The 25,825-nt window shown below is 40.5% G+C and overlaps 1 protein-coding gene across 1 annotated transcript in view; it reads right to left on the bottom strand.

Annotated features, from left to right (window-relative positions):
- LOC104164733 (CLIP-associating protein 1-B-like) overlaps positions 1-25,247 on the bottom strand; it is a gene marked incomplete at its 5' end in the record, with an annotated part of 31,405 nt that extends 6,158 nt beyond the window's left edge. The window contains 7 exons of the mRNA XM_009704166.1: positions 9,958-10,086; positions 11,783-11,976; positions 12,740-12,986; positions 14,080-14,230; positions 23,116-23,222; positions 24,457-24,600; positions 25,138-25,247. Of these exons, the coding sequence (XP_009702468.1) occupies positions 9,958-10,086; positions 11,783-11,976; positions 12,740-12,986; positions 14,080-14,230; positions 23,116-23,222; positions 24,457-24,600; positions 25,138-25,247 (1,082 nt within the window). The remainder of the gene's footprint in view (positions 1-9,957; positions 10,087-11,782; positions 11,977-12,739; positions 12,987-14,079; positions 14,231-23,115; positions 23,223-24,456; positions 24,601-25,137) is intronic.
- Between the last annotated feature and the right edge of the window lie 578 nt (positions 25,248-25,825).

Below are 25,825 nucleotides of genomic sequence, written 5' to 3'. Positions count from 1 at the left end.
TGCCCCAGCGGGTAGGACAGCTAGTTGAAAGAGGAAAGACCCGATGATTCTGGTCTCTCCTCCCATGAGAGTTTATTCATTTCACATTCTGCAGTAATTGGATAAAAAACAACAGGATGGGAAGGCAGGTTTTCTTTTTTCAAGTGTCTGTGCTAATTGCCAGGCAACAAAATGAAGCTTCCCCTTGGTTGCACTCGTCCTGGCCACAAATCACACACTCTTTGCTCCCCATGTTCCTGTTTCAGTACAAAAGATAAAGGATGCTTTTGCTCCTTTTCTCACTCCCCTTTTCTCAGGGCTTACTTTTAGGGGAGGGTAAATCCACTCAGAGAGAGATGCCTCAGTGGGCAGACTTCAATCCAACACCTCAACTCTAAGAAGAAAGAAGCATTCACAAATCCTCCTGCTTAGGATCTCCCAGCTAGCCCCAGGCAGTCCCTAATTCTGAGCCCAGGAGCATTAATACAGCCTTTCAAGGCACAGCCCCTTTCCTGATTGTGCAGGAAGTTCACACACCTAGCACTAGTTCTCTAACTCATCCTAAGCTGAACTACCTGGGGTTGTCTGAAGTTAATACTTTGAAACCAGCACTAGGAAATCAGTCCCAGGCAATCAGCAAAAAAGCAAATAAACCAAACCACAGGTCTCCCATCACTTAGACTGAAGCCATAGCTGCTGGATTTTCTTCGCTCCCCTCTTTTACACAGTGTCGTGGTATCAAACTCAGGGATTTCTGTTTGACTAAGGCAACCCATGGACAGATGTATCTCTAACAAGCATCAAAAGAAGGCAAGCTTTCATCATTTTTAAGCAACTCCTGTGGACAATGTATGAACCAGGAGTATCTGGAAATTTATCTCGGTCCTCACTAGGATAAGAATGTCTTCCTGCTTGGACTATAAAAACATTTTCCAGAAAGGTTTAACTGATTTTTAAAATAGCAGCAGTGAATAGTGACCAGAAGAGATCGTCTCTACCTACAAAGCCCGATTAACCCACAGTCTTAGCATCACGGTGACACTGCTATCATTAATCTTCCACTCATGCTGACAGCTACCTCCCTGAAACAGGAACAGCCACAAGATATTTGTACACCCAGGAGATAACAAAACTCATCCACTTGGCTCTTGGCATGCTCTAAAGCAAACCCAACAGTGAACGTGATCTCAGAGACTTCACATAGTACAAATACTGCAAGCAGGCAAGCTACAAGAAGGATGGTGAAGCAGACCTGAGACCATTACTGCTTCTGTATCAGTGCCCTATTTACAGAAGAAAAGCTGTCACACTGCTCCATCTACTTCAGGCCCTTCTCAGCCTTTAATTATAATAATAAAACATATTCCAAAAAGAATGGCAATTCACAATGTGATCAATATTAAAAAAAAGTAATCCTAAAAGATCTGTGAATGAGTAACCAAGCAGAACAGAATGCTTGTTTTCCCACTTCCAGCAAGATTTCCCTCTTCCAGCCATTTCTTCCCTAATTCCTCCTCAATTTCACATGAGAAGCATGAAAGTCAATATTTTTCCACATAAGCTAGTACTTGTTTAGAAGCAAGCACTATGTGATTTTGCTGGGAAAGCAGAGAAACACCCGAGTACTTAAGGGAAACATAATGCCATGCTTTGGTAGCACAGCATTGAATTGCTGGAGTGGATGAAGTCGGGAGCTCCCAGGAGGTCTCCTTTAAAGGAATTCACTTCTTGGCACTGCAGGTTTTGACATCTGCTTTCCCAGTGCTGAAACACTGCTACCATCAAGCTTTCCACATAGAACGCAGCAGACTTAGAGAGTCCAATATCTTGTAATCAATTTAACAACATTCACAAGCAAGTCACTAGCCAAAAAACCTCAACTATAACTATTCGGACACAGGCCACTTTGGATTTTGCTTTGCAACAACTCCAAATCCTGCTAGTAAATGTTTTCAGACACCCTTACAAAGAAAAACTTGCACACATATCACAACTCACTAAAAAAAAACCCTTAAATCCTCTTGGTATCCTACTTCACAAGAAAGCAATATTATAGTATGCACCTACAGAAGTAAATGTTTTCAGACACCCTTACAAAGAAAAACTTGCACACATATCACAACTCACTAAAAAAAAACACCTTAAATCCTCTTGGTATCCTACTTCATAAGAAAGCAATATTATAGTATGTACCTACAGACATACTCTGATCTCAAATATACTACTGTAAACTCCAAACAGTACAGGAGCAGTTAAAAATTTCAATGAGTAATTCTGCCTGGGTTTCAGCTCCACATGCTGTTTGCATATAGTTTACCATGCACATTAAGTTGCAGGTATGATGCAAGTACAAGAGACAAAACCTTTTTTTTAAAAGCCTATGAACCAATTCCAGGCACAAGGGGTAAAAATACAGTTGTAATTTTTCACAAAACAAGCGAGGGTACAAATAGCAACAAAGGTCATATGTGTTTTGCACATCATAAGGTCAGCAAGAAAAGTTGTAAAGGTGCAGGATTTATGCCCCTGAAAATCTTCCTTTCAGCAAAGCTGCCCATTTCTAGCAAGGATCTGGCTGCATTTACACAGCAGTTGGGTTATTTCAGATCACTTCTCCCTGAAGTGCCTTCCTTCTGAACACATAAGGACATATTACACGTGTCCAGTAGGCTTCCTTTTCTAGCTTGTAAATGTGACAACACCAGGGAGACTTCCAAGTCTTCCAAGAGCGCATCTGGCAGACAGCATCTACATCTAAGCCACACTTCAGCAAACCCCTTAAGCGTATGTTTAATTTTAATAACATGCTGAAGTCTCACTGACATCAATGGGATTCAAGCATGTGCTTACATGCTTGCTTGAATCAGAGCCTATGCAGGTAACAAGCTCCTGGCTCCCTCGGAAAGGCCTGGCAGGGGACAGGGTATAGGAAGGGGTAGGGCAATACCAGCTGAGAGTGAGCCAAAAGACAAGCTCATCCCTGCTGGCACGGGAAGCTGAATGCCACCATTCTGCAATGCAAGTATCAGCCCTGTCCAAAAGGTCTGTCTTTCTGGCTTTGGTAGAAAAAAAAAAAAAGAAGAAAAAAAAAAAATCAAACCCAAAACATTCAGCCACCCAGACCAACTCCACATCCCACGAGGGAAAGCACGTTTTTGAATACTTACACAGCGCGCTCTGAGTCCCGTTCACCTGGTAATGCCAGAGAAATCAGTAGCATTCCCACATACAGGGAAGCACATTATCAAAAGATACAAACTGCCAGGTCATTTGGCAACAAGAACACGCAATTATAGTAGAGTTTAGCAAAGATATTTTGCCATGAGGCACCACACTCACATCTTGCAAATTATACATACCATACAATATCAAAAAATCAAGTATCTTTTTATAATCAGGCCTTTAACCTGACCAGCAGAGTGAAACAACCTTAAAAGGAGTGGGAGAAATGAGCAAACAGCATCAAGCAACAGGTCCTCCTCCCATCTTTGGAGGACAGATCAACAGATACACACCAGGAAGTGACAGTAATGGCTCATACTAACCACAGACACCACAAGAAGCAGTGGCTACAAAATGCATCCTTTGAATTCTAGAAAAAAGAAAGGGTGCTGTTCGCTACACGCTCAGACTGGGGAGCTCATTGTCACCAGAGGATTAAAAATTAGACAAGTTGACTGTAGAAAAAACAAAGGCCAAAACACACAGAGAGGCAGGCAAAACCATTAGCATGGGAAGGCTCTAAGCTTCAGACAACTGAAAGAAGGGAGGATATCCACAGGGAAGCATCACGGTATGCTTGCTTCTTGCTAGTCGGGCAGGCAGGGTATCAAGTGGAACAAACTTTTTGTCTGACGTCATGTAATTATTCTCAGTGATCACAGAAATATGAAAGACGACTAGCAAAGCCACCAAATGATGCTGGCAGTTGGAAGCAGCAAGTTCAAAAGGGTAGCTATGAAGCAAGATGTGCAAGACTAGAGAGAGCCTGCAGTGTTTTAAAAACACAGACACTAAGCTGTGTGTAAGGTATGTCACAAACATGATTTTACCTCCCAGTAAAAGCTTAGAGCAAACCACAGCTTGAACTGGACAGTTCGATATCATTCAACACAGGGCAGGTAGCCCAGGAATGCAGATCTAAAAGATAGCACTTTGCCTTAAAGGAGCAGGTTTTTCTCCTTTCCAAATGCTTACCTTACGCTCTACATGCTAGAGACTAGATTTAGCCTGACTTCCATTGGCATAACATAAAGCTGTGTTTGCTGGTGGGTTCCTTGAAAGACATCTGTGGTGCATTAAGACCTTTCCAGTGAGTGCCTCAAAAGAGAGACATCATTATACTTCCACTCACTTTGCTTTAGGGAAGGCACGATATTCACATGCACAAAGCCAGGGACGTGTAGCGCACAGGTAGGCTGTGTACCTGTAACAATGTCTTCCTATAATGCTATAAAGGAGTAAGCTTCAAAGTAACAGGTTAGTTGGTCCAAGGAATATGCACATGAAATGCTTTCTGATTTCAATGGGAGGGGATATGCCGATATGGAGTATCAGAAACTGTGTGATCCAATACAGCCACCTATCACAGATCTCTTTCTTTTAATAGAAAAGCACATTGGCATCACTGACGTTCTACAAAATTTGCTGGACAAACTTTGGATGACAAGTCCCACTGGTTTACCTGGTTCACAATGCACTGCAGCCATGGGATCCTGTTCGCTTAAGACGGCCAGAACCAAGACTCCATCTCTTCCACATAATTTCTTCTACTCAGCTATTACACCCAGTGCATTACAGATGTTGCTTGCTGCCTAGTGGCTGCAGCAAGCGGTTTGTCTGTGATAATCTGCTCTTGGTCAATATGCAGCAACTTTCTAAAGGGTTTTGATGGCTTCATTTCTGCTTTGAAGTGACACAAACTACTGGCAAATAAGGAAAGAAAAATATATGTCCTGACTCACCTAAGGCAGAACATGTCAGGTTCATAGGCTACATAGGGCATCAGTGTAACACGCCGGATCTCAGCAGAGTGGCACCTGTACATCTAAGTAAGAGCTCTATGTAGGACCGTAAGCTGGAGTACTTTGCCACGACCGCTAGTTGCGCCATCTCTGCAGAAAGTTGTAGAGGATGAGGCAGTGTAGGTAAAACCCCACTGAAAACGTAGAGGCTTTGTATGCTATTGTGAAACACACAGAGCACCAGAGAAGTTTATTAAGCAGAAGAACAAGGTTTTGCTTTTGGGCTTACAAGGCATGCGGCTATGTTTTTGAGCCAATTTTTGCCATCTAGAGGTGGTTACTTAAAGCCTGCATAATCTAAGCTGGAGGGGATGGAGGTTTACCAATACCTAAGCCAGGCAAACTCCCATCCCTGAAGGCTTTAGTGTCTGATCCAGACAGGAACAAACAATTAAGAATTTGGTTTCAAAGCAGGAAGTAGACTCAGCAATGGGGAGTGCTAAGCAGATGAAAAAACAATGTGATTTTTTTATAAGGGATTCAGAGGAGATGAAGTAGATTAGACTGCTGCTTCTGTGCACTAAATACTTGAAATGTGTTGGGGAATTAGAAAAAGCACAAACATACACTATGCAACATGAACAACTGCCAAGCTGCAGCGCTTGGCAGCTTCCAGAACAGACTATATATCAAATTTACCTTAAAGATTGTGATCATTTAGTGCTTTTCTTTAGTATGCTACATTTTGCAAAAACCTACATAGATCATACCATCAGAGGACAGCTCCAAATCATCTTATAAACGTCAGAGGCCAGTCTAAAAGCACCTCAGCAAGACAGTAACAATTATTTACAGTTAATGGATAGCTGTTACTTCTTCTTTTTCAACCTCTTTTACAGGGTTACAACAAAGAATGTTACATCTCATTTATGCTTCTGGACCTTCTGGACAATAAAAGATCAAAATTAGATATCTAAGACATGGCACAATATGCTTTCCTTGCACACAGAAAATATGCATCAGCTAGGTCTACAGGCTTAGTTGTAGAGAAAAACAGAGTGGCACAGACAGCAGCAGGGAATTAGCTATCCTACGATTTTTGCCTTGTAACCGTTTTGCAAGCTAATGAACTATTTCTGGTTTAATATACCTAATAATAAGAACTTATACTCGTTTTGCTGGTATGAATCTGAAGCAATGTCATATCAATGGTATTGGGTCAGCAGGCATCATCTCTCCTTAGTTATGGGTGAGTAACTACACTGGAACAAATGAGTTAATATTAACTAATTGGCAACAAAAAGATGGTTCTCTTCCAAGTAACTCCAAACAAAGAGTGATAAAAATCAACAAGATTTAATACCATCCACAATTTCAATTACGTTCTAATGCTCCAAAAAGTAAGTGAGAGGCATTTACATGTCAACCCCCATAAATATTTACAGTTATGACTGAAGCAGGCTTGACTCTTCACATCACCCCATTAAATCAACAGCATTGAATAGACTGTTATACTACAAACAGTATAAAAATAGGCTGAATCTAAAAAATGCAAACTAAACACGGATCCCAACCCAGAGTCTTCTAGTCTGTAGCCTAGGGTTACATTAATTTTGAACCCCCATGGAGGTCTGCTTTGCCAATCTCCTGCATTTGTGCTCACAACAAGGCGTGACTCAGCATCCAACTCCACGTACCAAGTTTCCCTCTCCTGTGTCCCTGGGAAGAGAAGTGGTGCTCTTAGCCCTTTTGCTCCGCTGATCATAGACCTTGCCTTCAGCAACAGAACAGTTCTAGCCATGGCAAAGATCCAATTATCTAAAGACTTTTGCTTGGACTTGGAAAAAGAGCCAATTATCCAGGCATCCCAAAATATCTATCTAACTATCCTAACACTGCTAACACTGCTTTGATACTTCCAGTTATATAATCTGGAATAAAACCACAGACCCTTTTTGTTTCAAACAATCTTTAACTAGGTTTCGGCACTTGACTGGAGGAGGGGGTGATATTTGCTGACTGGTGAATATGTTGGTTATCATTTGTTATTTGATCCCTCCTGGTCATACTGAACAGCAGCAATATTGGAATTTGGGTAGACAAGTGAACCTTCTTGATTTCCAAAGAACTGCCTCTTAGTATGACGACTTCTTGGAGACAGTACCCAAGAGTAACAGTTCTGTACTATGCTCCTCTTCAAACTCCCTTTTCTTGGTCACTAGATTGATTCTCTGTGGGTCATATGTAATGGAAAATGTGAGCAATAACTTAGGGTAATTAGCAGTCCTTGTGCTGAAGGAGAAACTCAGGTGAGACAGACAAACAGTTACAGCTCACTCAAAACAGTCATTTTCTGCTAACTTACACAGCCTGTTGCACACCAAAGGATCTCAAACCATAAACCAGGATCACTCCTGTTGTCTTCTATAATGCAGAAGCAGCCCAGAAACATAACAAATCCTGGACTGACATCTTATCAGGGCATCACTGGCACAAGGATTAACACTTCCCTAACCAAATTATATAGCAGCTTTCCTGAAATAGTTTTTACAGGAAATAATTTACATCTTTTATAGGAAGATTTTATTTTATGTAGTCTAAGGACAGTCCATCACTACCTTTAGTATTGCTCTGATTTAGTGAAAAAGAAAATTGTAGAACAGACCGCTCAGATCTTCCCTTTCCTTCTTCAGCTATTCTTTGAAAGAGCCCTTCAATCACAAACTGGTGAATCTTCACTTAATCTCCTGCTCGGTGGGATCAAATCAAAGGGCAGCTCCTCCACCTCTCCTGGAGAACACACCGCTGCAGAGGCAGCAGCAAGTGTGAGCTGGAGGGCCACCTTGGGATGGGAATTTGTGACCTTCTGGCCTAGGGCTATGAGTTTGACCAACTAAGCCATGCCCAAATGGACTCTCAGTTAATTTTTCACAGACTTAACTGAATCAGGAAGCCCTGGCTACAGGTAAAAAATACCTAAAATATATTCCCAGGTATATCTTTAGCCTAGCCCATGTAGACACCCAAGTGCAGGTTGGGAAACCTTTCTTCACTTCACGAATGCTGATATTCTCAAACTACTGACAGACAGATGATGCCTTTCATGGGTTGCATCATGGTTTTGAGAGCCCTGTTTACACAGGGATCAGAAAAAACCACACGTGCTGGATTTTTCATTCTTAAAACAGCTGTGCACACACACAACTGTTTAGCAACAGATAGCAAAATAGGAATAATACTTGCAGCGCCCTGCTAAGACAGCTGTCACCCAAAGGTCTCCTTGCAGCAGTTGCAAATATGATCTTTTTTAATTATGAAGATGCTATGCAAAACCAATGTAAACCAAAGGCCTACTATGTATACAGCACAGCAGCTACTTGCTGATAGCAATGCAGCTCAATTACTCTTCTATAAAGAAGTGCCAGAACTCACATCTCTTTGTTCCTGGCTTGAGCTTTGCTTTCTCTGTAGCAGACTTACTCTTCTCTGCTTTTCCTCAGGAGTCACCTCATGCAAATCCTGAAGAACCTTTCCATACCACAAGCATGAAGAACACAGTGTGGGGAGTACGGACACATAAAGTGTCATGTTTTCAACATTGTTCTTGATTTCTATAAAACCCACCAGTCCCACGAGGACAATGAATTCTGAGGGGCATTAAAAACAATGCCAGAGACAATCTGGAAAGGTCCTGCTAGAAATGGCAGTTTTGGAGGACTCTCAGACCAAAAAATACAAAGGACACTTAGTCAAGGTGAGCTGAGAAGTATGCAACCAGGAAAACTTGCCAATAAAAGGCACTCCTTCAGAACATAACATTTTGTCTGACTGTTTTATCAGGAAATCAATTTACAACTGCTTCTTATTACTCTGAACTGAAAATGACAGGAGTGCAAAGGCTCTAAATCAAGGAAAGGCAGGCAGAGTACGGCAGTCCTCATTCACTAAAGGATTAAACATTTTCTGCTTTTGCATTTTAGAGAAATCCAGCCTGTTAGTTTCTTTCCTGAGGGCGTTTTTTGTTTTGTTGTTTTGATTTTTAAACAGTACAGTTTCTGCTATGAACAGCTAACATAACCTTGTGCCAGTTACGCAATGCTCTGGAGCAGTCCGATCTATACAATGATCTTTTTCATGACCAAAGCTGTCCAGAGAGAGATGCCTAAAATTGCTAGTTTAAGACAAGCCCATCACAGAGGAGAATAAGTGTCTTAGATTTCAAAGCAAGGGCTTTGGTAACAAAGCCATCACTATAGAGAAATTCACACGGCACTTTCCAAGCTTTAGTTCAAACTTGCAACATGCACAAGGTAGATTAAAAGAGCCAGCTTGGGAGTCAATCTACAAAGGTTGACTTTAAATGTAATTTGAATTGATCTGCTCCAAATGTATCACCACGTCCCTTTATTTTTGTTTTACTCCAGAAGAATACTTTCAGTTTTACATAGGTGCTCTCTCACATAAGGAAAATAAAATTCACCCCTCCCTCTGCTTCTTCCCCTGCCCCAGCTTCTTTTCAGCAGCACGGTCTCTTCATCCATTTTTTCCTGTTACTCACCAGTTCTGAGTTCTCCAGCATGGCCCAATTTCACCATTCAGTTTTCACACACAATTCTGCTTGAATATGTGTTCTCCAGTACATTTCCTATCCTTACCCACACAGATGGAGGGAGCACAGAGCTCCCAGTGTGCTCCACAAAATTATTAAACATGTGCTTTTCTACTACAGGGTCTCAGCCTCTTCAGAATGAGCAAGGAAATCCTAGGAAGTTGATAAAGTGGCCTACAATTCCAGATAGCTCAAGTCCAATTAAACAGTTCTGTCAGTCTCAACTTTTTTCCTTGCTGCTTCAGCATGTAAAAATCCTGTCTATTCATACCTGGGAGACTCAATATCAATTTACTCTATGGTCAAGATGGGTCAACATGTTTGCCTGCTAAGTCTCACAGGTCCTGCATTTCTTCAGCAGGTTCATATTGCTTTCCCAGTAGCAACACTGAAATGCCCACTGACCTCCTTGTGGGAATCCTTATGTGCTTCCAGTGTTTTCATGATAGTCAACTCTGCATAGTTCTTAAACCTTGCCGGCTGGTTCCGTAAGATCTCTCTCAGGACTCGCAGCGCCAGGGCTCTTATTGAATGCTGTGTCAAGAGAAATCCACATTAGAAAGTCACTTCTCAAAACTGTAGTTTGAAGTAAATTCTCATGGTTCCCTATGCCACCAGAAATCTTATATTGCTCTACCAGCTCCCATGGAGTCAGCAGTGTAATCAATATAACTGAAATTCAGAATTGGTCTCCTTGGTTTTGCACAAAAATTCACATAAAATGACTGTTGTCACAGATACAAGAAAGAATCAGAATGACTCTACTTTGTTAAATTCCACATTCTTTTGCCAATGAAGTACAACTTTGTACCCAAAGCAGCATGTCTGCATTCCACGAACCTACAAAGAAGCTCAGATCATATTTGTTTTGCCCTTCCTCTTTTTCTTAGCTTTGCAGATATCAAATGGGGCTCCATCCATGCAACAAAGCTGTTTCTCATGTACTAATGCAGTAAAATTGACTCTCTTCCTGTAATTCTTATGGAAATTACTTTCAAGAACAGTTCAGTCATTGTAGTCAACACTGACCTATGTGTTAATCCTTTATATCAAAAGATATAAAGCAGAAGGGATTTATAACACCTGCTTCAATTTCATAACTGTTACATTAAGTTTTTGGCCTGCGGCCACTCCAAATAGATTCTATGATTTCACCAGAGGAATACTTACTTTACTCTATACTCAGCCTTTAAAGCATGTCCTTTGCTATTCGTCTGCAAAATTCGTGCAGTAGTACAATTCACATGTACATAGATAAAGCCACCATATCTTCTAATACACATGTGATGATGCTATGATTAAACATGTAGGACTAGAGCAGCTCATGCTTATACTACAAACAACGACTGAGAAAGTGTCAGCCACCTACACTGCTTCGGAATTAAAATTCCTGAGAGCGCACCATATACTTTCCAATGAGTACAAGAAATACAATTGATTTTGAAACAGATGAAACAAACAAAAAAAAAGAATAACTGAGAGTGCTTTGAAGCCTAAATATCGTAACATTCAGATGGAACATGGCTCTGATGTGAAGGCGCACCAGGGTGCTAAACGTTTACCAAATATCATTGTGCTGAAAGCTGATCAAATAGCCCCAAGTGGATAAAGTAAAAGTCTAGCCTGCAAATTGCCACTTTGATCAACTACCAAATATAAAGCTGTGGTAACACTGCTTTTTTTTTTTTTAATACTTCAAAACGAGATCCCTTATAAAAGCAGCTTGTTCTTGATGACATTTTTGCAAGAGATAAGAGGCCCATCCCATGAGATCTAATAGCCCAGATGTTTAAACCACATACAGAAAAAAAAATTAATCTATTCTAGGGTGCCTTTCTTCTCCCTTTTTTGGGAATGGTTATGATATAGTTAAGAGCTTGTAACTTCATCCTAACTCAGAGGGGAACAACTTTTGAAATCTTGATAGTTTTTGTACTAGATTAGAAGATAACTCCTTTTCTGATTCTAGTTCAATTTCCTAGTTATTTGTTACTAACACTCTGGACAGAGGGGGAAAAACTGAGACACTTCAGAGTGGCTTAAAACTCATCATTGAACACACCGAAAACAAACACAGAGTTGTCAACCTTCAAAAGAAAAAATGAGCAGTGCAGCATCATTGATGAGATGCCGTACAAATGCAGTAGGTTTCATTTAAACTAGTGTGGAGGAACTATCACCCCAGATGAAGGAATGTACAGGAGAGTTAGAACAAAAATCTACATCTCACATCTTTGTCTCCAAGCGTTTCCAGCAGCAAGAGCAGAATGGTTTTGAAATGTTCCTCCCAAACTCCGAGATTATCTTCCCTTGTGATCTTCAGCAATTCCAGAAGAGCTCCTTTCCGCTCCTCCACCCGCTCGTTGTGGTTGGAGAGCTCTTTCAGAAGATCAGCCACCAAATCTGAATGGTCAATGGGCACTTCTAGGACAAATAGCAGAAAATCATTTGGGGAAATGGGGAAAAAGATCAAAGATGCCAAGATCACTAACCTTCTACAGAACAAAGTGCACATAACAAGCCGCCCTCCAAAAACGCATCAAATTCCAAGTGGCCTCAGTCAAACAGGCAAGTGAATCTGACAAGCCCACAATTTCACCTGAGTTCATGACACAGCTCATGAATCTGCACATGGCTTCTAACGAACCAGGAAGAGATGACGATTGAATTTCATCCAGTTCCAATAATTACTTCTGCAAGATGAGAACTGCTGCAGTTTTTCCCAGACACACACACCCAAAACCAGTGATCACATGTATGACCTTTAGATCAAAGTACAGTGACTCATCAGTGTACTGCAAAAGAATAAAGCTAAGGTGTAGCATCACTTAAATGAAGTGAAATGCTCAGTAACAACGAGCTATTGAGTGAGATGTTTCAGTCATAAAGAGTGGAAGGTCCCCAAAATAGTGTCCCTACAGATGCGTTTAGATGCTTAAGGGACTAGTTTTAGGAAAACTCTAGACAAACAAGCCAAGATGGCGCCATAACATTTTCTCAATAGCCACAGATCACGTTTCGCTGGTACATGAGAACAAAGAGTATTTTACAACAAGTCTCAACTCAGATGCAAAGTAATATACAACATACACATGGGCAGGCATGTATCTGAGAGCACTACCCATACACAAATATATCAGAAACAGAGCAAGCTCCCGGCAGTTTTATGAGATGTACTGATACAAACCATCTCGAAGTTGATCCATGTCATCATCAAACACTGCTTCCTTCAGGGCAGTCTTGTCATAAGTGTTAATTGTGTCAGCATAAGGATAGGGGTTATATTCTCGAGCACGTGGCCCTGAAAAGGCGCGGGGAGGCTGGGTGTTAAGTAGGGAGGTTTTGTTATCTAGAGCCATCCTTCCACCTTCCACAACGTCACTGCTTCCACGGACATCACTGGTAGGCACAGCAAGGCCACCATCTCGAGACACCTGGGGGATCAAACAGAGAAAAAAGACATGAGACTACTCAAATTCTGTGGAAGCTGTAGATTTTTTTGGAGTTCACCCAAGAACACAAAGAGGCATAGAATTGTTTACACACACTTAAGTAAAAATTAGATTACTACTTCTTTCCCTTATATAACAACTGTTCCAAAAATAATATCTCATGATCACAGGGCAAAAAGTTACGCTAACATTCCTAAATCTTAGTTAATATTGCTAAAACTGCACAAGCTGGCAAAGATCAGCAGCTCTGGAACAGGAACAATTTGCTAAGAAAGGGAAAGGAAGCAAAAGCAACATCCTCCTGGTGGAACTTCACAACCCATTGACAGAGGAGACTGGAGGACGATGCTTGGCAAGCCAATATGAAATGAACAATAGAAGGGTCCCAAAGAAAAATTCCAGATGAAGAATTTTTAGTTTTGAAGGCTAACTTAATCTACTAATGTAAACTTTTTTGTCCAGATAGGAAGCAAAACTGCCACAGAATCATAGAATATCTCAAATTGGAGGGGACCTATAATGATCATTGTTTAAGATTTTTGTAAATTTTGAAATCCATATATTTAATTGGCATCTCACATGGTAGATAATTCTGTAACATTCATGCAGCATAAGGTACCATACGAGTTGTCAACTCAGAGTGATTCCAGGTCCTTTCTATATATGAAGTAATAAGCCACCCATATACTAATACGAAGTAATGAGGGAAGCCACCCATGCATTTTAAGAACTAACATTTCCCATTACAGACCTGACTACACACAGTCCATGTAAAAGCAATCACTGAGCCATGCTGAGCCTGAGGAACACTAGCACTGTTTCCTTTGTACATGAGACTCCCACAGAAGCCCAGCGACCACTTTTCACAGAAGGCTAGAGTTCAAAGGGAGCAAGGGACTGCAGTAGTGGGACACCATAATTTAGGTATACGAAGTTAGCAACCAGTAAGTGGAAGATACTTCCAAGAATACCGCAGGAATAACTGGATTTTTTACACTAACAATCCAAAGGCAGGTTTGAACACAATCTTTTAAAATTTCACCTATCTGGAGACATTAATCAATTGAATACTTACAATGTCACAGTCTTTCTTTCCATCACGTTTGATTGGCTCATTCAGGTCCTCTTGACTACGGAAACTAAATTTTTCAATCGCTTCTGTGACTCCACGAAGAGAGCTGTAGATTTCATCAGAATTTAGGTTCTCCGTGTCATAATCCAGCATACTAAAGACCAAACGTATATGAAATGTTACATATGAAACTGGAATCTGCTTTTGACTATTAACAAAAACAATGCCAAGTCAGAGACAGGTGATTTCGCAGACACTTTCTAACAGGGACTTGTAACAAAACATGGATGGAATCAAAGCAGACTTCTGAGTCTCCCCTCAAACGGGGCTAAATCTAGGAGAAGCTCCACTGAAATCAGTAGCGTTACATTGCTGTAAGTGAGGGGAAATCAGGTCCACTGTTTGTTACATTCCACAGCAGTGAGTGTGCTAGCTTCTGTGAACAAACAAAAAATAAGCCCTATCCCCAGCATGGTAATGGTGGTCTTTAAAAAGGAAAATAAAGAAAATTAATCACTATGAGAACTCAAAGGGTTGTGACTGCTGGTGGAAATGAAATCCATGAAATTTAAGTTTCGTAATATAGCAAATATATTCTATCAATGAATTCAAATGTGACAGATTTAAATGGCAAGGAAAATGTATCTTGACGTAAACCTTAGTCTAACATGTCCCATTTTCGTTTATGGAGTAGTAAACCCAAAACCACTTGCACAATGCCTTGATAAAAGATGCATTTCAGTATTGAGCCTAGGTTTGGGAATTCTCTCACTCAAATCTGATGCTTTCTTGCAGTCTGTCTGTTCCTCAGCAGCATAAAGCCACACAAGTTTTGGGATTCCTTGAGGAGTCATCCAAAATTAAGTTTCATGAAAAAATGCCTGGCATGCAAGGGCAGATAAGAAAAGAAGTGGCTAAGAAGAGAAGTTCCTACAAGCTTGGAGAAAATTAAAAGATATTATTGGCAGGACTTTGCGCTATCTAGGAGGAGAAGTTGAGTTTGCATGACAATCAGTTTTCCAAGAGAGATTTAATGAAGAGACCCAGTAATAACGTCTCTGGGGGAGTCTTGGATCTTAGTAGAGCCAGAAGCAAATAAACCAAAAGAATCTGAGACATTTACATCAAGTTGTTTGTCAATAAATGGCAAGAAGCAGCTCCCTACAGGGGTGAATTACTATTTCTTAAGAGTTTGGGAAGGATGACACAATGGTCTTGGAGGAGAAGAGCTAAACAAAGAGCTGTGGTTCCTTTCCCACAAAAGAAAGATTCCCTGTGAGTTAGGTGGGGGGGGAAAAAAACCAACACAAAACCCAAAAACCAAACACACAACAGAAAATACCTTCTGAATCCTGAGTACACAGCTATTATTTTCAATAGAACTAAAAGTAGGATGTTAAATATCTAGAACTATTGCTTTTTTTTCCTTGGAAGAAATTCAGGAACTTCAGACAGAGGATAAGATTGGTGCTGCCCGATTCCTTTGGGATTAACACACCGAAAATAGCCATAATCCCCGGCTCCCAAGCAACGCGCTCGCACTACACTCACACAAGCATCAGCACCCTGTATTCTGGCAAAGAAAACTGAAGAACAATTCCCCAACTTTAAACAGTGTCTTGTCAGGTCAGGAACAATGAGAAACCACTTAAAGAACAGACCAAGATCAGGAACAAAAGTTGTTTATAAACCTACAGAAGTTAAAGTATTTAGGGCTTTTCAGACAGCTGAATGACACTAATGCACTGTGATGGCTTTCCAGACAAAAGTGAAGGCAGTTTTTAGATTCTTCATAAGTATCAGGGAGAGAGAGGAAAACCTTTGTTGCATATGATCTTGAAAATGCTAATTTTGAGCTCAAGCACATTTAATTCATAGATCTTAAGGAGTTCTTCATACAATATTTAAGTGAGCAATGAAACTGCCATTTGAGAAGGTATATATGTGATTGTACCTGTGTATCCACACCAAGAAATGACGTGACTTACCAAAGGTCACACAATGAAATCCATGGCAAAAAACCAAGAAATAATCACAGATATACTGACACTAAATCTTCTGCTGAAATCATCGCTTCTTTCCTCAGGGACGAATTTTGCCCTACACTCTTACCAAAGAACAGATCAAAGTACAGGATCTGCAATGCTAAAGGACTAAGGCAATTTCTCAACAAAGAGCCACTGATCGGATGCATTTTTCAAAGCACAAACCCAACATTTTAATAACAATCTAAAGAATCCAGTGATTTTATATGTCAAGAGTAAGCCTGTGTAGCAGATCACATTATGGCTGTGTTCTACATGAACAAAAACTCCACGTGTGAACACACACGTCCATTGACAGTATGTGCACTGGAATACTTCACAGACAACACAATGGGGGGAATAAAAAAGTAAAATGGAACTACACCCACCTTTCAGGAAAAAAAACAAGGCACAAAAGGAAAAAAAATTATGACCCATGTAGAAAACTAGAGGAAAGTCACAGGATGAATAAGAAGTGAATAGAGATGAACAGTGTTCAGGGATGTCACAACATTATTTTCCATCTTCTGCTGCACTAAAACAATGCAGCTCTCAACAGGTTTATCAACATACAATTTGGCAGTTTTCCAGTCTGACATGAAATACATTTTACTTCCATAAACTATTATTCAGTTTCCATTCCAAATTATGTGTAAGTAATCAACAGTTTAGCATCCTCAAGCAGTACACAGCAACCCACTTCCTTGCACTTTCAGGCTCGGAGCTGGAATATATGTCAAATTGTTCCAACCTTTGGTGTTAGCTAATGAAAGGGGAAGAAAAAAAATTTCTCAACTAGTTTAACTCCAAAAATCAACATGGATCTCTTCCACAGATATCTTACTGTCCTAGAAGAGCCAGAACATTGATTTAAAGTTTTAATTCTGCAGGTATTCACAGAGGTACAGACTATGGGATTCTATTTTCTCTCTCAGATGTCACAGATTCCCAGATTTGAAGCCCTCAAAGAACAATGTTTGCTTTTCTTTCAATAGTTTTTCACTTGGAACTTCTTGCTTCGAGGAAAGACTATATATAGTCCTTCCCTGGGTAACAGGCATATTTAAGTGAGGAGAAGCCACATCTACAGAAAGTCTGTTGTCAGGGTATAAACTAAAAAAAAAAAAATCCAAGGAGTTTAACATACAGGTGTGACAAATTAAATTTGTACTCAGAAGTTTTTTTCTTTATTAAAACCAGTATACAGCTTTAGTCCAGTATACTGATTAAAGATCTGTATGCAGATTGGAACAAAATGTGAGGGCACAGGAAGAAGAGATTTCAAAATTAGCCATTGATAGCCTCTAAATCTTGTGGTAAGGACAATTTTAATTTCAATACTACAAATTTCCAAGATGTTCCCCAATCACACCGTGCAAGCAGCTGGTAAAATCACATACACAAGCTTCGTCCTCATTGTCCTATGGATATTCACTACTGCAGATGTGAAATTGCTACTGAGCCTGTTTGAAAGTACTCATGTGCCGCTTGCATAGTGTAGGCAAGCTGAAAGACCTTGCCCATGCTACACCACCACCACCAGTGCCTGCTGAAAGTGCCCAGCAACTGTGCTCTGCATTGGAAGCCAACTGTGAAACACATACCCATCCAGGAACCTGGCAGAGAGGAAAAGTCTGGAAAAATCCACTTTTTTTTTTTTCCACTTGCATGCCACATCTTCCCCAAGCAGCAAGTGGCTGCCTGTCACCTCCACTCTCTGAAAGCTATCATCTCTTTTACTTTTCCAGTCAAAGCCTCTGCAAATCATTTCCCCCGTCTGAACAAAACCCACAGTGTGAAAGGTAAATAATACTGTGACACCTCAGACAAGTTGGTTTAACAGGCAGCTTGTTACCTGGGAGAGTAAGAGCGTCTGAAAGTCTTGTGGGAAGGAGCAGTGGGGATGGAGTTAGGCTGAGAAAGGGGAGGGGGGTGCTTCGACAGCCCATCTGCACTCCAACCCCAGAACCGACTGCCGTGATCAGAGGAGAAACGAAAGAGAGAAAAAACAGAGAAAGGAGAGGGAGAAAAAAAAGAAACTATAATCTGAGTGGTTTAGTGCTGTCATGCTACCTTGGAGAAAGAGAAAAAAATTAATAGAAACAAAATTAAACAAGAATACTCCATTGAGCCTCACAAGTCACTGTTTTGGCCTTTATTATTCATTTCTACTTTTATTCCTAACATAATGGTATGATTCACACAAAAATCGTCCCTGCTTGTACTAACCAGTAAATTTTACAAATGGATATAGTATCTATAAACAACTCTTAAAATGCTCTAAGGAAACAATCCCTGACCATGCATCTGTATCCAAACTCTAAGCAGGTATTTGCGAGCAACAGGATTTCCAGGAAGAAAGGAAAGTTGGAGTTGACATTTTTATCAGACATCCAAAGGTAGTTTGTAAAGTTTGGCTCCTGGTGCCTCTATAAGAGCCTGCAATCAGGCCCTACGCAATCAGCAAACCTTTGTGGGGCTTAAGATCTGATCCTATTTCACCAGATTCAAACTGATCCCAAATACGCAGTAAGTGGAAGTCAGTCTAGAGTGTAAACGTATCATGTAAATCGGGGACTTAACCAAGATCTCCGCAGACAAACGTGGAAAGACGGGATGAAACAGTCTGTAAGCCGATTCAGATCTCTCATCAAACTTCCACAAGCCCCTTCTAGTTACTGTTTGATCCTGCACCTTTGGGTCAAGGCATCAATCCCTGTGTCAATTTGTCTAACCTTTGCTTTTGTCCTGTTCCCTTTATGGTATGTGGATTTTCAAAATCATCTTCTAAATGAGAATATAGATCCTTGAGCTGGTGGAGTATGCAGGACACGACTTTGTTTCTATTAAGTTTAAGCACACTGTCTCAGAAAGTCACATTTGTATATGTGCAAGTGAAAGATGCTGCCAGATCAAAAGCAGCAAACAAGTCAAGAATTGCTCCAGTGCAAACAGCAGCAAAGTCAGCTGAAAACTCCTCTGAAGAGTGGTGTCAAGAAATTCACTCATTAACCAGCAATCAAAACACATAGCTATTACTTGCAACTATTACGGAAGTACACCAGACGCCCAGACTGCTGGTCGGAAGTCTCACAGCTCAGGTCTCACCTACCTGCGAACAGGCCACCAAACAATGCAGGCTTGTCTTTATTGTATAAGGTGGGTGGCTTATTTTAATTCTTTTTCCTTGCCTTGCTCAATACTGAAACTGTCAAATTTTATTTTTAATGGTATTTTCTCTTGTCAGTGAAAAAACAAGCACGTAAATGTACCTAGCCAAATAAAATTGTTAGCCTTTTATTTTGATGCATTTCCTCTAGAGATCGCTGAAGGACTGAACTGTTGGGTTTTTGTGTTTTGTTTTGGTTTTTTTTTTTAATAATTGGAACTACACACAGGTCTCTAGGCTACTAATAAAGGCAGAATTAGTGGGGCAAACTAGTCATTTGATATTCCTTCAAATATTCCTACAGAATTCTAGGTGAAAATTCACAACCTGAACGTAACATTTGAGTTTACAGAAGTTCATTTGCCATTCAGAATGGTATTCTTACACTGGAGGACTTCATAACTTAGTATTTTCCTTCTTATCATATTACATCATTTACCAAATCTCAGATTTTTCTGTTCAACACAAATGCAAGCCATTCATCTGAGCATTGCCCAGGAAACATTCTTTCCTCCCAGTCAGAACTCCTGTTTTTTTTTCCCTATTATTTTCTGTCTTCCCAAGTGCTCTCCCCTGCTTTTCTTCTTCAGAAAACACCTTTTTCCTCCATAACTCCTCTCCCCCAAAACTAAAACTGTCAGACAAAAAAAGCAGGTACAAATGCAGAAGTAACTCACAGATGCAGTGGATATGTTCTAGTAATCATGAAGCAGATCTGGATGGAGCAAATGAAAGCAGAAAGGAGGACTCTGCCTAAGGCCCTGAATGCACATTACCCTTCTGAAGACACTAACATCAGGGGATACTTAAGCAGATGTTATCTTCTGGATAGGCAAATTAGCTGTTTGCATCAAAGTCCACCTCAACCAAAACATTCAGAATCTATCCAGAGCTCAAATACACGTACAAACACACACAAAAAATTAGTCACCTGAAACTCAGTTGTGATGGCAATAATATGGGAGAAGTGATGTGACCTAAGGGCAACGGCATACATATATACTATAGAAAGTCTGTATCAATGAAGCCTTGCTGATTAATACTGAGGATATTGTCCACAAACCATTAGTAATATGGGAGAACAGCTATGCTTAGCAGCATTTTTATATTCCTACAGCACCCAAACTATCACTTCCGTGTGTATCCCAGCCTCAAAGACACATACCTCTCTAGGTATGACTCCTCCAATCTGTGCATCAAGAAAAAAATTCAAAGGAAAATATAATCTTCAAAAATCAAAGCTTGCATTAAGAACTGGAGATAATCCTTCAACTGACTGCACTCAGGCTGCCTGTACGAGACACAGGCATGGACAAGATAAGCAGGGCCCGCACATGGAGCACCCCAGGAAGCAATGGGCATACACAACCTCAGTACAATCCTTTGGCAATGGGTCCCATAAAAATGTAAAGCCAAGCCTGGTTTCAGAGAAGGGCTACACAGAGAAACTGTGGGAATTTTTATCCTTTTACGCTGCTATCAGAATGACTCATGTGTGCTCATTTTCCAAGTTTGTAGAGAGAAAAGTTACATTTTACACCACTGATGAATAGCAAACAACAAGCATTTGTAACGGAAACATGACACAGAAGCATCTATACTAACAACGACTGCAATACTGCAGTGTGCCCTACCTCCTGTAATCTGTTAGCACATCTTCCAAAGCCTTTTTTCTGAAAGAAGGACGACCACATGTACTCTTCAGAAACAGAGTTAAATTCTCCTTTGTTCTTTAAGTCAGGACCATGCTCAAATTGTGCTACACAAGACATTTCAAGAAGGACACAGTCCAGCAGAACATCAGAACCTACTGCTGCTAATTTGCAGAATTTGCCACTGTCTTTTCTACAAACGGTAAAAATCTGCAGCTACTGTTACTGCTCAGAGTTCACTCACCAAAAAAAAGTAGAACTTCTCCTCTGAATATTTTAAAGGGCTTTGACAGCAGCTTCCACCTTCACCTATCACTGAAGAGTAACTTCTACATAGCACTCTGGAATAACAAAACCCAGCCAGGACGCAGGACAAACTTACTGAGGAGACACCTAAATTTTTGGATCAAAATCTCCAAGAACTCCATAGAAAATTGAAGGAATGTTTGTTTTCTAAAGGAAATTCCTGGTCCACTGCATCAGTGGCAGTTTTAGTCTTGACAACTTAATGGCAGACTGCTCTGGAATTACATGCCATTCTAACTATTCCTTGAGAATGTATCACATGAGAAAAAAAACCCTTCAGTTCCTAAACCCAAAATGCTAGAAAACAACAGCAACAGTGTATGCTGAATGCTTTAATCGATATTTTCATACGCGCATCAAGAGGTGAGAATAGAAAGACAAATTGAAAAGCTGTGAGTGAAGTGGCAAAACACAGTTGTGTCCCAATGGCAAAACCTAAAAACTGTGGTAAAAGGTCATGGATTTATAAAGTAAGTGCCACATGCAAATGTGGCCAGCAAAGCCACAACGTTACCACAGGGAGACATATCTCCGTTTATAATTTTCATGACAGAAATCAGCAAGGCAACAATGCTCAAACTAGTCAAAAAGGAAGCAACATAGTTGGAACCATTCCCCTGAAACTCTACCACTTAATTTCTTAATGAAACCTTTGTTGAAGAAACTCATAATAGGTAACTTGACCTCAGCTTGCAACCTCTCGGTCTAGTTTTGGATTACAGCAGATTTAGGGGTCACAAAGATGTATTTAGATATCCAAATTTTTCTCAGGAAACCCCATGTGCTCATCATATGCTGCTGGAATTAGTGTAACTACTCATTAAAGGCTAAAAGCCTGTATTTTTCCTGACACATGGGAATTCACATGTCTAAGCATCCCTCCACACAGGGTTTAGCAAGTCATGATAGGACTGATCAACAGATTTCAATGTAAACTACTACCCTGGACTTCGAACTGCAGTCCTCACCCAACACCTTTCCTTCTGTCTCTTCCATGACAAAGGGAAGCGACCTCCCACGGAGAAGGCAGACAGATAAGAGCAGCAGTTTAAGCTTTCCCAGCATAAATTGAAGCTTGTCCAGGCAACAACCTAATACTTTCCTTCAACATTTCTATGGTCCCAGAACATACCGTTTAAATCCCCCATCTCCTCTGCTGTAAGTTTTAATGGTGTGAAACACATACATTCCCAAGATCCAAGAGTCCAAGTTTGCTCAATAAAAGGTTTTGGATAGAACCAATATATTCTAAGGTAGCATCTGCAGCTTCAGCAAAACACCTGGTTGCAACAGACCTACTGCCCAAAGGATCAGGCCACTATTCTGCTGGTAAGTAGCCAGGAGAGTGGTTTGAGAGGTATTCAGCATTGAAACACAGTCACCACCTCTGCTTGTTCTACATCCTCACAAAGCACGAGAGGGAAACAGGAGATTCAGTACTTCGCAGCATAAGCACTGTACTACAGTCAGATGAATTACTGATCACAAGGGCACACCTGAAAAACCAGACACAATCCAAAACCCTTGACCTGGAAGTCATCATATACTTTGTGATATTTGCAACCTCAACAAAACCTCATTTCTAATACTGCCATTTAATATTACCTTTACTGAACCCACAAATGTGATTCTGGAGAAGGCCTAGTTACGAAAGAAAATCAGTAATGTAAGCAAAGACATTAAGATTACACAGATAACACAAGGACTGGAACACTGATGTCAATCACCAACCATGTATTATCCTATTCAAACCCTGTTTCTTTGGAGCAATCTACTGTAAACTTTCAGTCTTGTTTTTGCTTTCAAATGAGTCATATTCTACAAATACACACTCAGTGTTGAAATCCTTTAATATTTTGCAAGTGATTTAATTAGCCTGCCACATTACCTTGGAGACAGTCCACCATGGGAACAGTTGGTAGGTGAAGTTAGGGGGCTGGTTCTGCTGCTGGAGTGCCGGGAAGGAGTCCGACCAAGAGTATTGCTGGGGGAACCCTGGCACAGAAGCAGGGAGACGGGGATTAGCAACATGTTGCAATGCACAGGCAGCAGTACCCAACAACCACAGGTCCAAATATTGCCTTTGTTTGTGCTAGACAAGCTTAGTGAAGCTTTGGTTTTGGCTCTTGATCTAAAAATCTGCAGCCATGGTTCATGTAGTCAGTATGTTCTTGAAGGTACTGTTCTGAGGATAAAGAAAGCATATATGCACTTTTCTACAATCCACAGTACCTGCAATTCTAACTTCACAACATGTACGGTCTGCAAATATTGCCAGAGAAATGGTTTATCAGTCCACCAGGCTACCCAGCTTCTCAGACATGATTTGCCAGGCTCCAAAGTATGCAGACCATTACCCTGGCAATTTAGCAATTTAAGTATGCATTGTCTAAAGCATTCCAATTGTGCTTGTTAGGAGCATAAGTAATCTAACTTATCATTTTTCCACAATCATTTATATCAGTAAATGAACAGAAATTGCTCCCGGTTCTGACTTTCTTCACACACAGTCGAAGGTACTAGAGAATCCAGTCTGTTTGCCTGGTAGCCTAATGGTGCAGTTCTAGCTTACACAAAGGTCTACTTGTCCCTATGGAAGTGCAAAGACAGGAGAGTTCAAATTCCAGCAAGTTCACAAGATTTCCACACAAAAAAGGCAAAAAATATCCTAATCTTTGCTGCTCTGGGGGGAAAGACATTTAGAAGCACACTTAAATCCTCTACTAACATATCCCTTCACAGAAATAAAAATATGCAAGAGCTTCATGTAAAACCAAAATATAAGGTAACAGGTGTAGACTGAGGAGATCTTGAAGGTCACATCAAAGATCCTGCAAGCTTCTTAGTAGTCTATATATCTGTTATTAAACTGATATTAATAGTAGTGATAACCCTAGAAAAGCCTGTGGATCTCTGTTTTAGTCAAAAGGTCATTACTGGCAGGATTTTCAAAAGCACCACCAACTTGAAAGCACAAACCCCACCAACTTTCATGCACTTCTCAGTAACCTTTTATTTTTAATCTGTATTGGTTTATGACTAAATTTAAAAATAACTGAGTTTTTTTTTTAATGGTCCCTATAAAAGCAACATCAAACAGAAGCCTCTGTTGACATATTGCTTCAAGACAACAGTTACAGAGGAATCATGCTACTAAACATCTGCAACAGCTTATCAATGAGCTGCTGTCTTTGGGGCTCTGCTGTTCACAAGGACAAGGGCCTCTCACCACACTGGTGTTACTGGAGTTCTTGAGGTGGTTGTGCAGGAGCTTGGTAGCACCATCCTGGAATGTTTTTGGCAAGGCACCAAGTAACATGGTAAACTCAGGAGTGTTCAATTCAAAGAGAGAAATCAGGACTATTTGTGCTGCCTGAAAAGTAGAAGAAAGAAAAGACCATCAGTTTTTATTCTTTGAAAAGAGTACGCATTCTGTCAGTAATGATCTTTACGGTAAATGATATGTCTTTCATTCAAAAGGACAACTCCCATATTGAACAGATTTTTGACATGTTCGTTGTGATGTGTCAAAAGGAATTGCTAACTGCCATAGTTAACTTAGTTCTGAGAGCTTACAATATACTTTTGCATTTATATCATTAACTTCTCAGATGCGAAGCGTACAGCTATTCACACCTAGTGAGAAAATCTTACCATCGTCCTGTCCACCACAACTTTCAATCGAACAAGTTACTGCAAAAATTTACAGGAAACAAATAAAACCAGAAGCTCAGATAAGCATGAAGAATCTAGGACTGCAGTTTTTCATTCCCATGTTTTCTATTTTAAGTGTGAACAGGACTAATTCGTTTCCCACCCAACTTCTCCTCTTCCTAAGGATCTGACAAATGTGTTTCATCAGACAGACAATTCCTGCTTCTATTTTCCTATCTCTCCTTGCAAGTCTCACCACTGAGGCTGTTTCAGCAACAGAAGACTCCATCTCAAGTGGACGATCTACTGGGATGGTGAGAATCACCTCTCTCTCATCCATGGACAGGCTAAACCCCACCAGATTCCCTAAATTTAATAAGGGAAATGAGGGTACTACCAAAACAACTGAGAATTTTACCATTAGTTTCACTGGACAAGGTTTGCCCTATCTGCCTGGAAGAATAGCTGCCAAAACAAAATCTCCGCTATTAGCAAACATACTGCTCTGCATATCCTGAACTAAGACAATAGAATCAAATGGGAATGGAAGCAGAATAAATCAGAGAGTACAGATCTGCAAGAGTAATTAACATCACATGTTCCTAACTAGACTTCCCCAGCAGCACACAACCCATGTGGATGGCACCAATTCTGGGTTTTTTTCCCATCCCTTGCCTTGAAAATATACAAAAATATAAAAATTGATTAAAAGAACAATAAAAATGAAGCAATGATGAAGGACCTCTGATGGTCTGCAGCACCACCTTCTTCAACAAGGGTGTAGCCACTGACACAGCAACCTATAGAACACATATTTGGACACAAACCAGTGGTTTAGGCTCACAAAGTAAGAAGCAAAGCTACACATGCTCTTATTTTGGAACAGCATACATACAGGCTTAGGAAGAGCAGACACTTGTGTCTGACCCTTTCGGGAACTTTCT

The sequence above is a fragment of the Cariama cristata genome, unplaced genomic scaffold, assembly GCF_000690535.1.
Source record: "Cariama cristata isolate BGI_N322 unplaced genomic scaffold, ASM69053v1 scaffold297, whole genome shotgun sequence".
In the NCBI taxonomy this organism is placed as follows: domain Eukaryota; kingdom Metazoa; phylum Chordata; class Aves; order Cariamiformes; family Cariamidae; genus Cariama; species Cariama cristata.
Note: the sequence above shows the minus strand (reverse complement) of the source record. Positions and strands in the feature narration are given on the sequence as shown.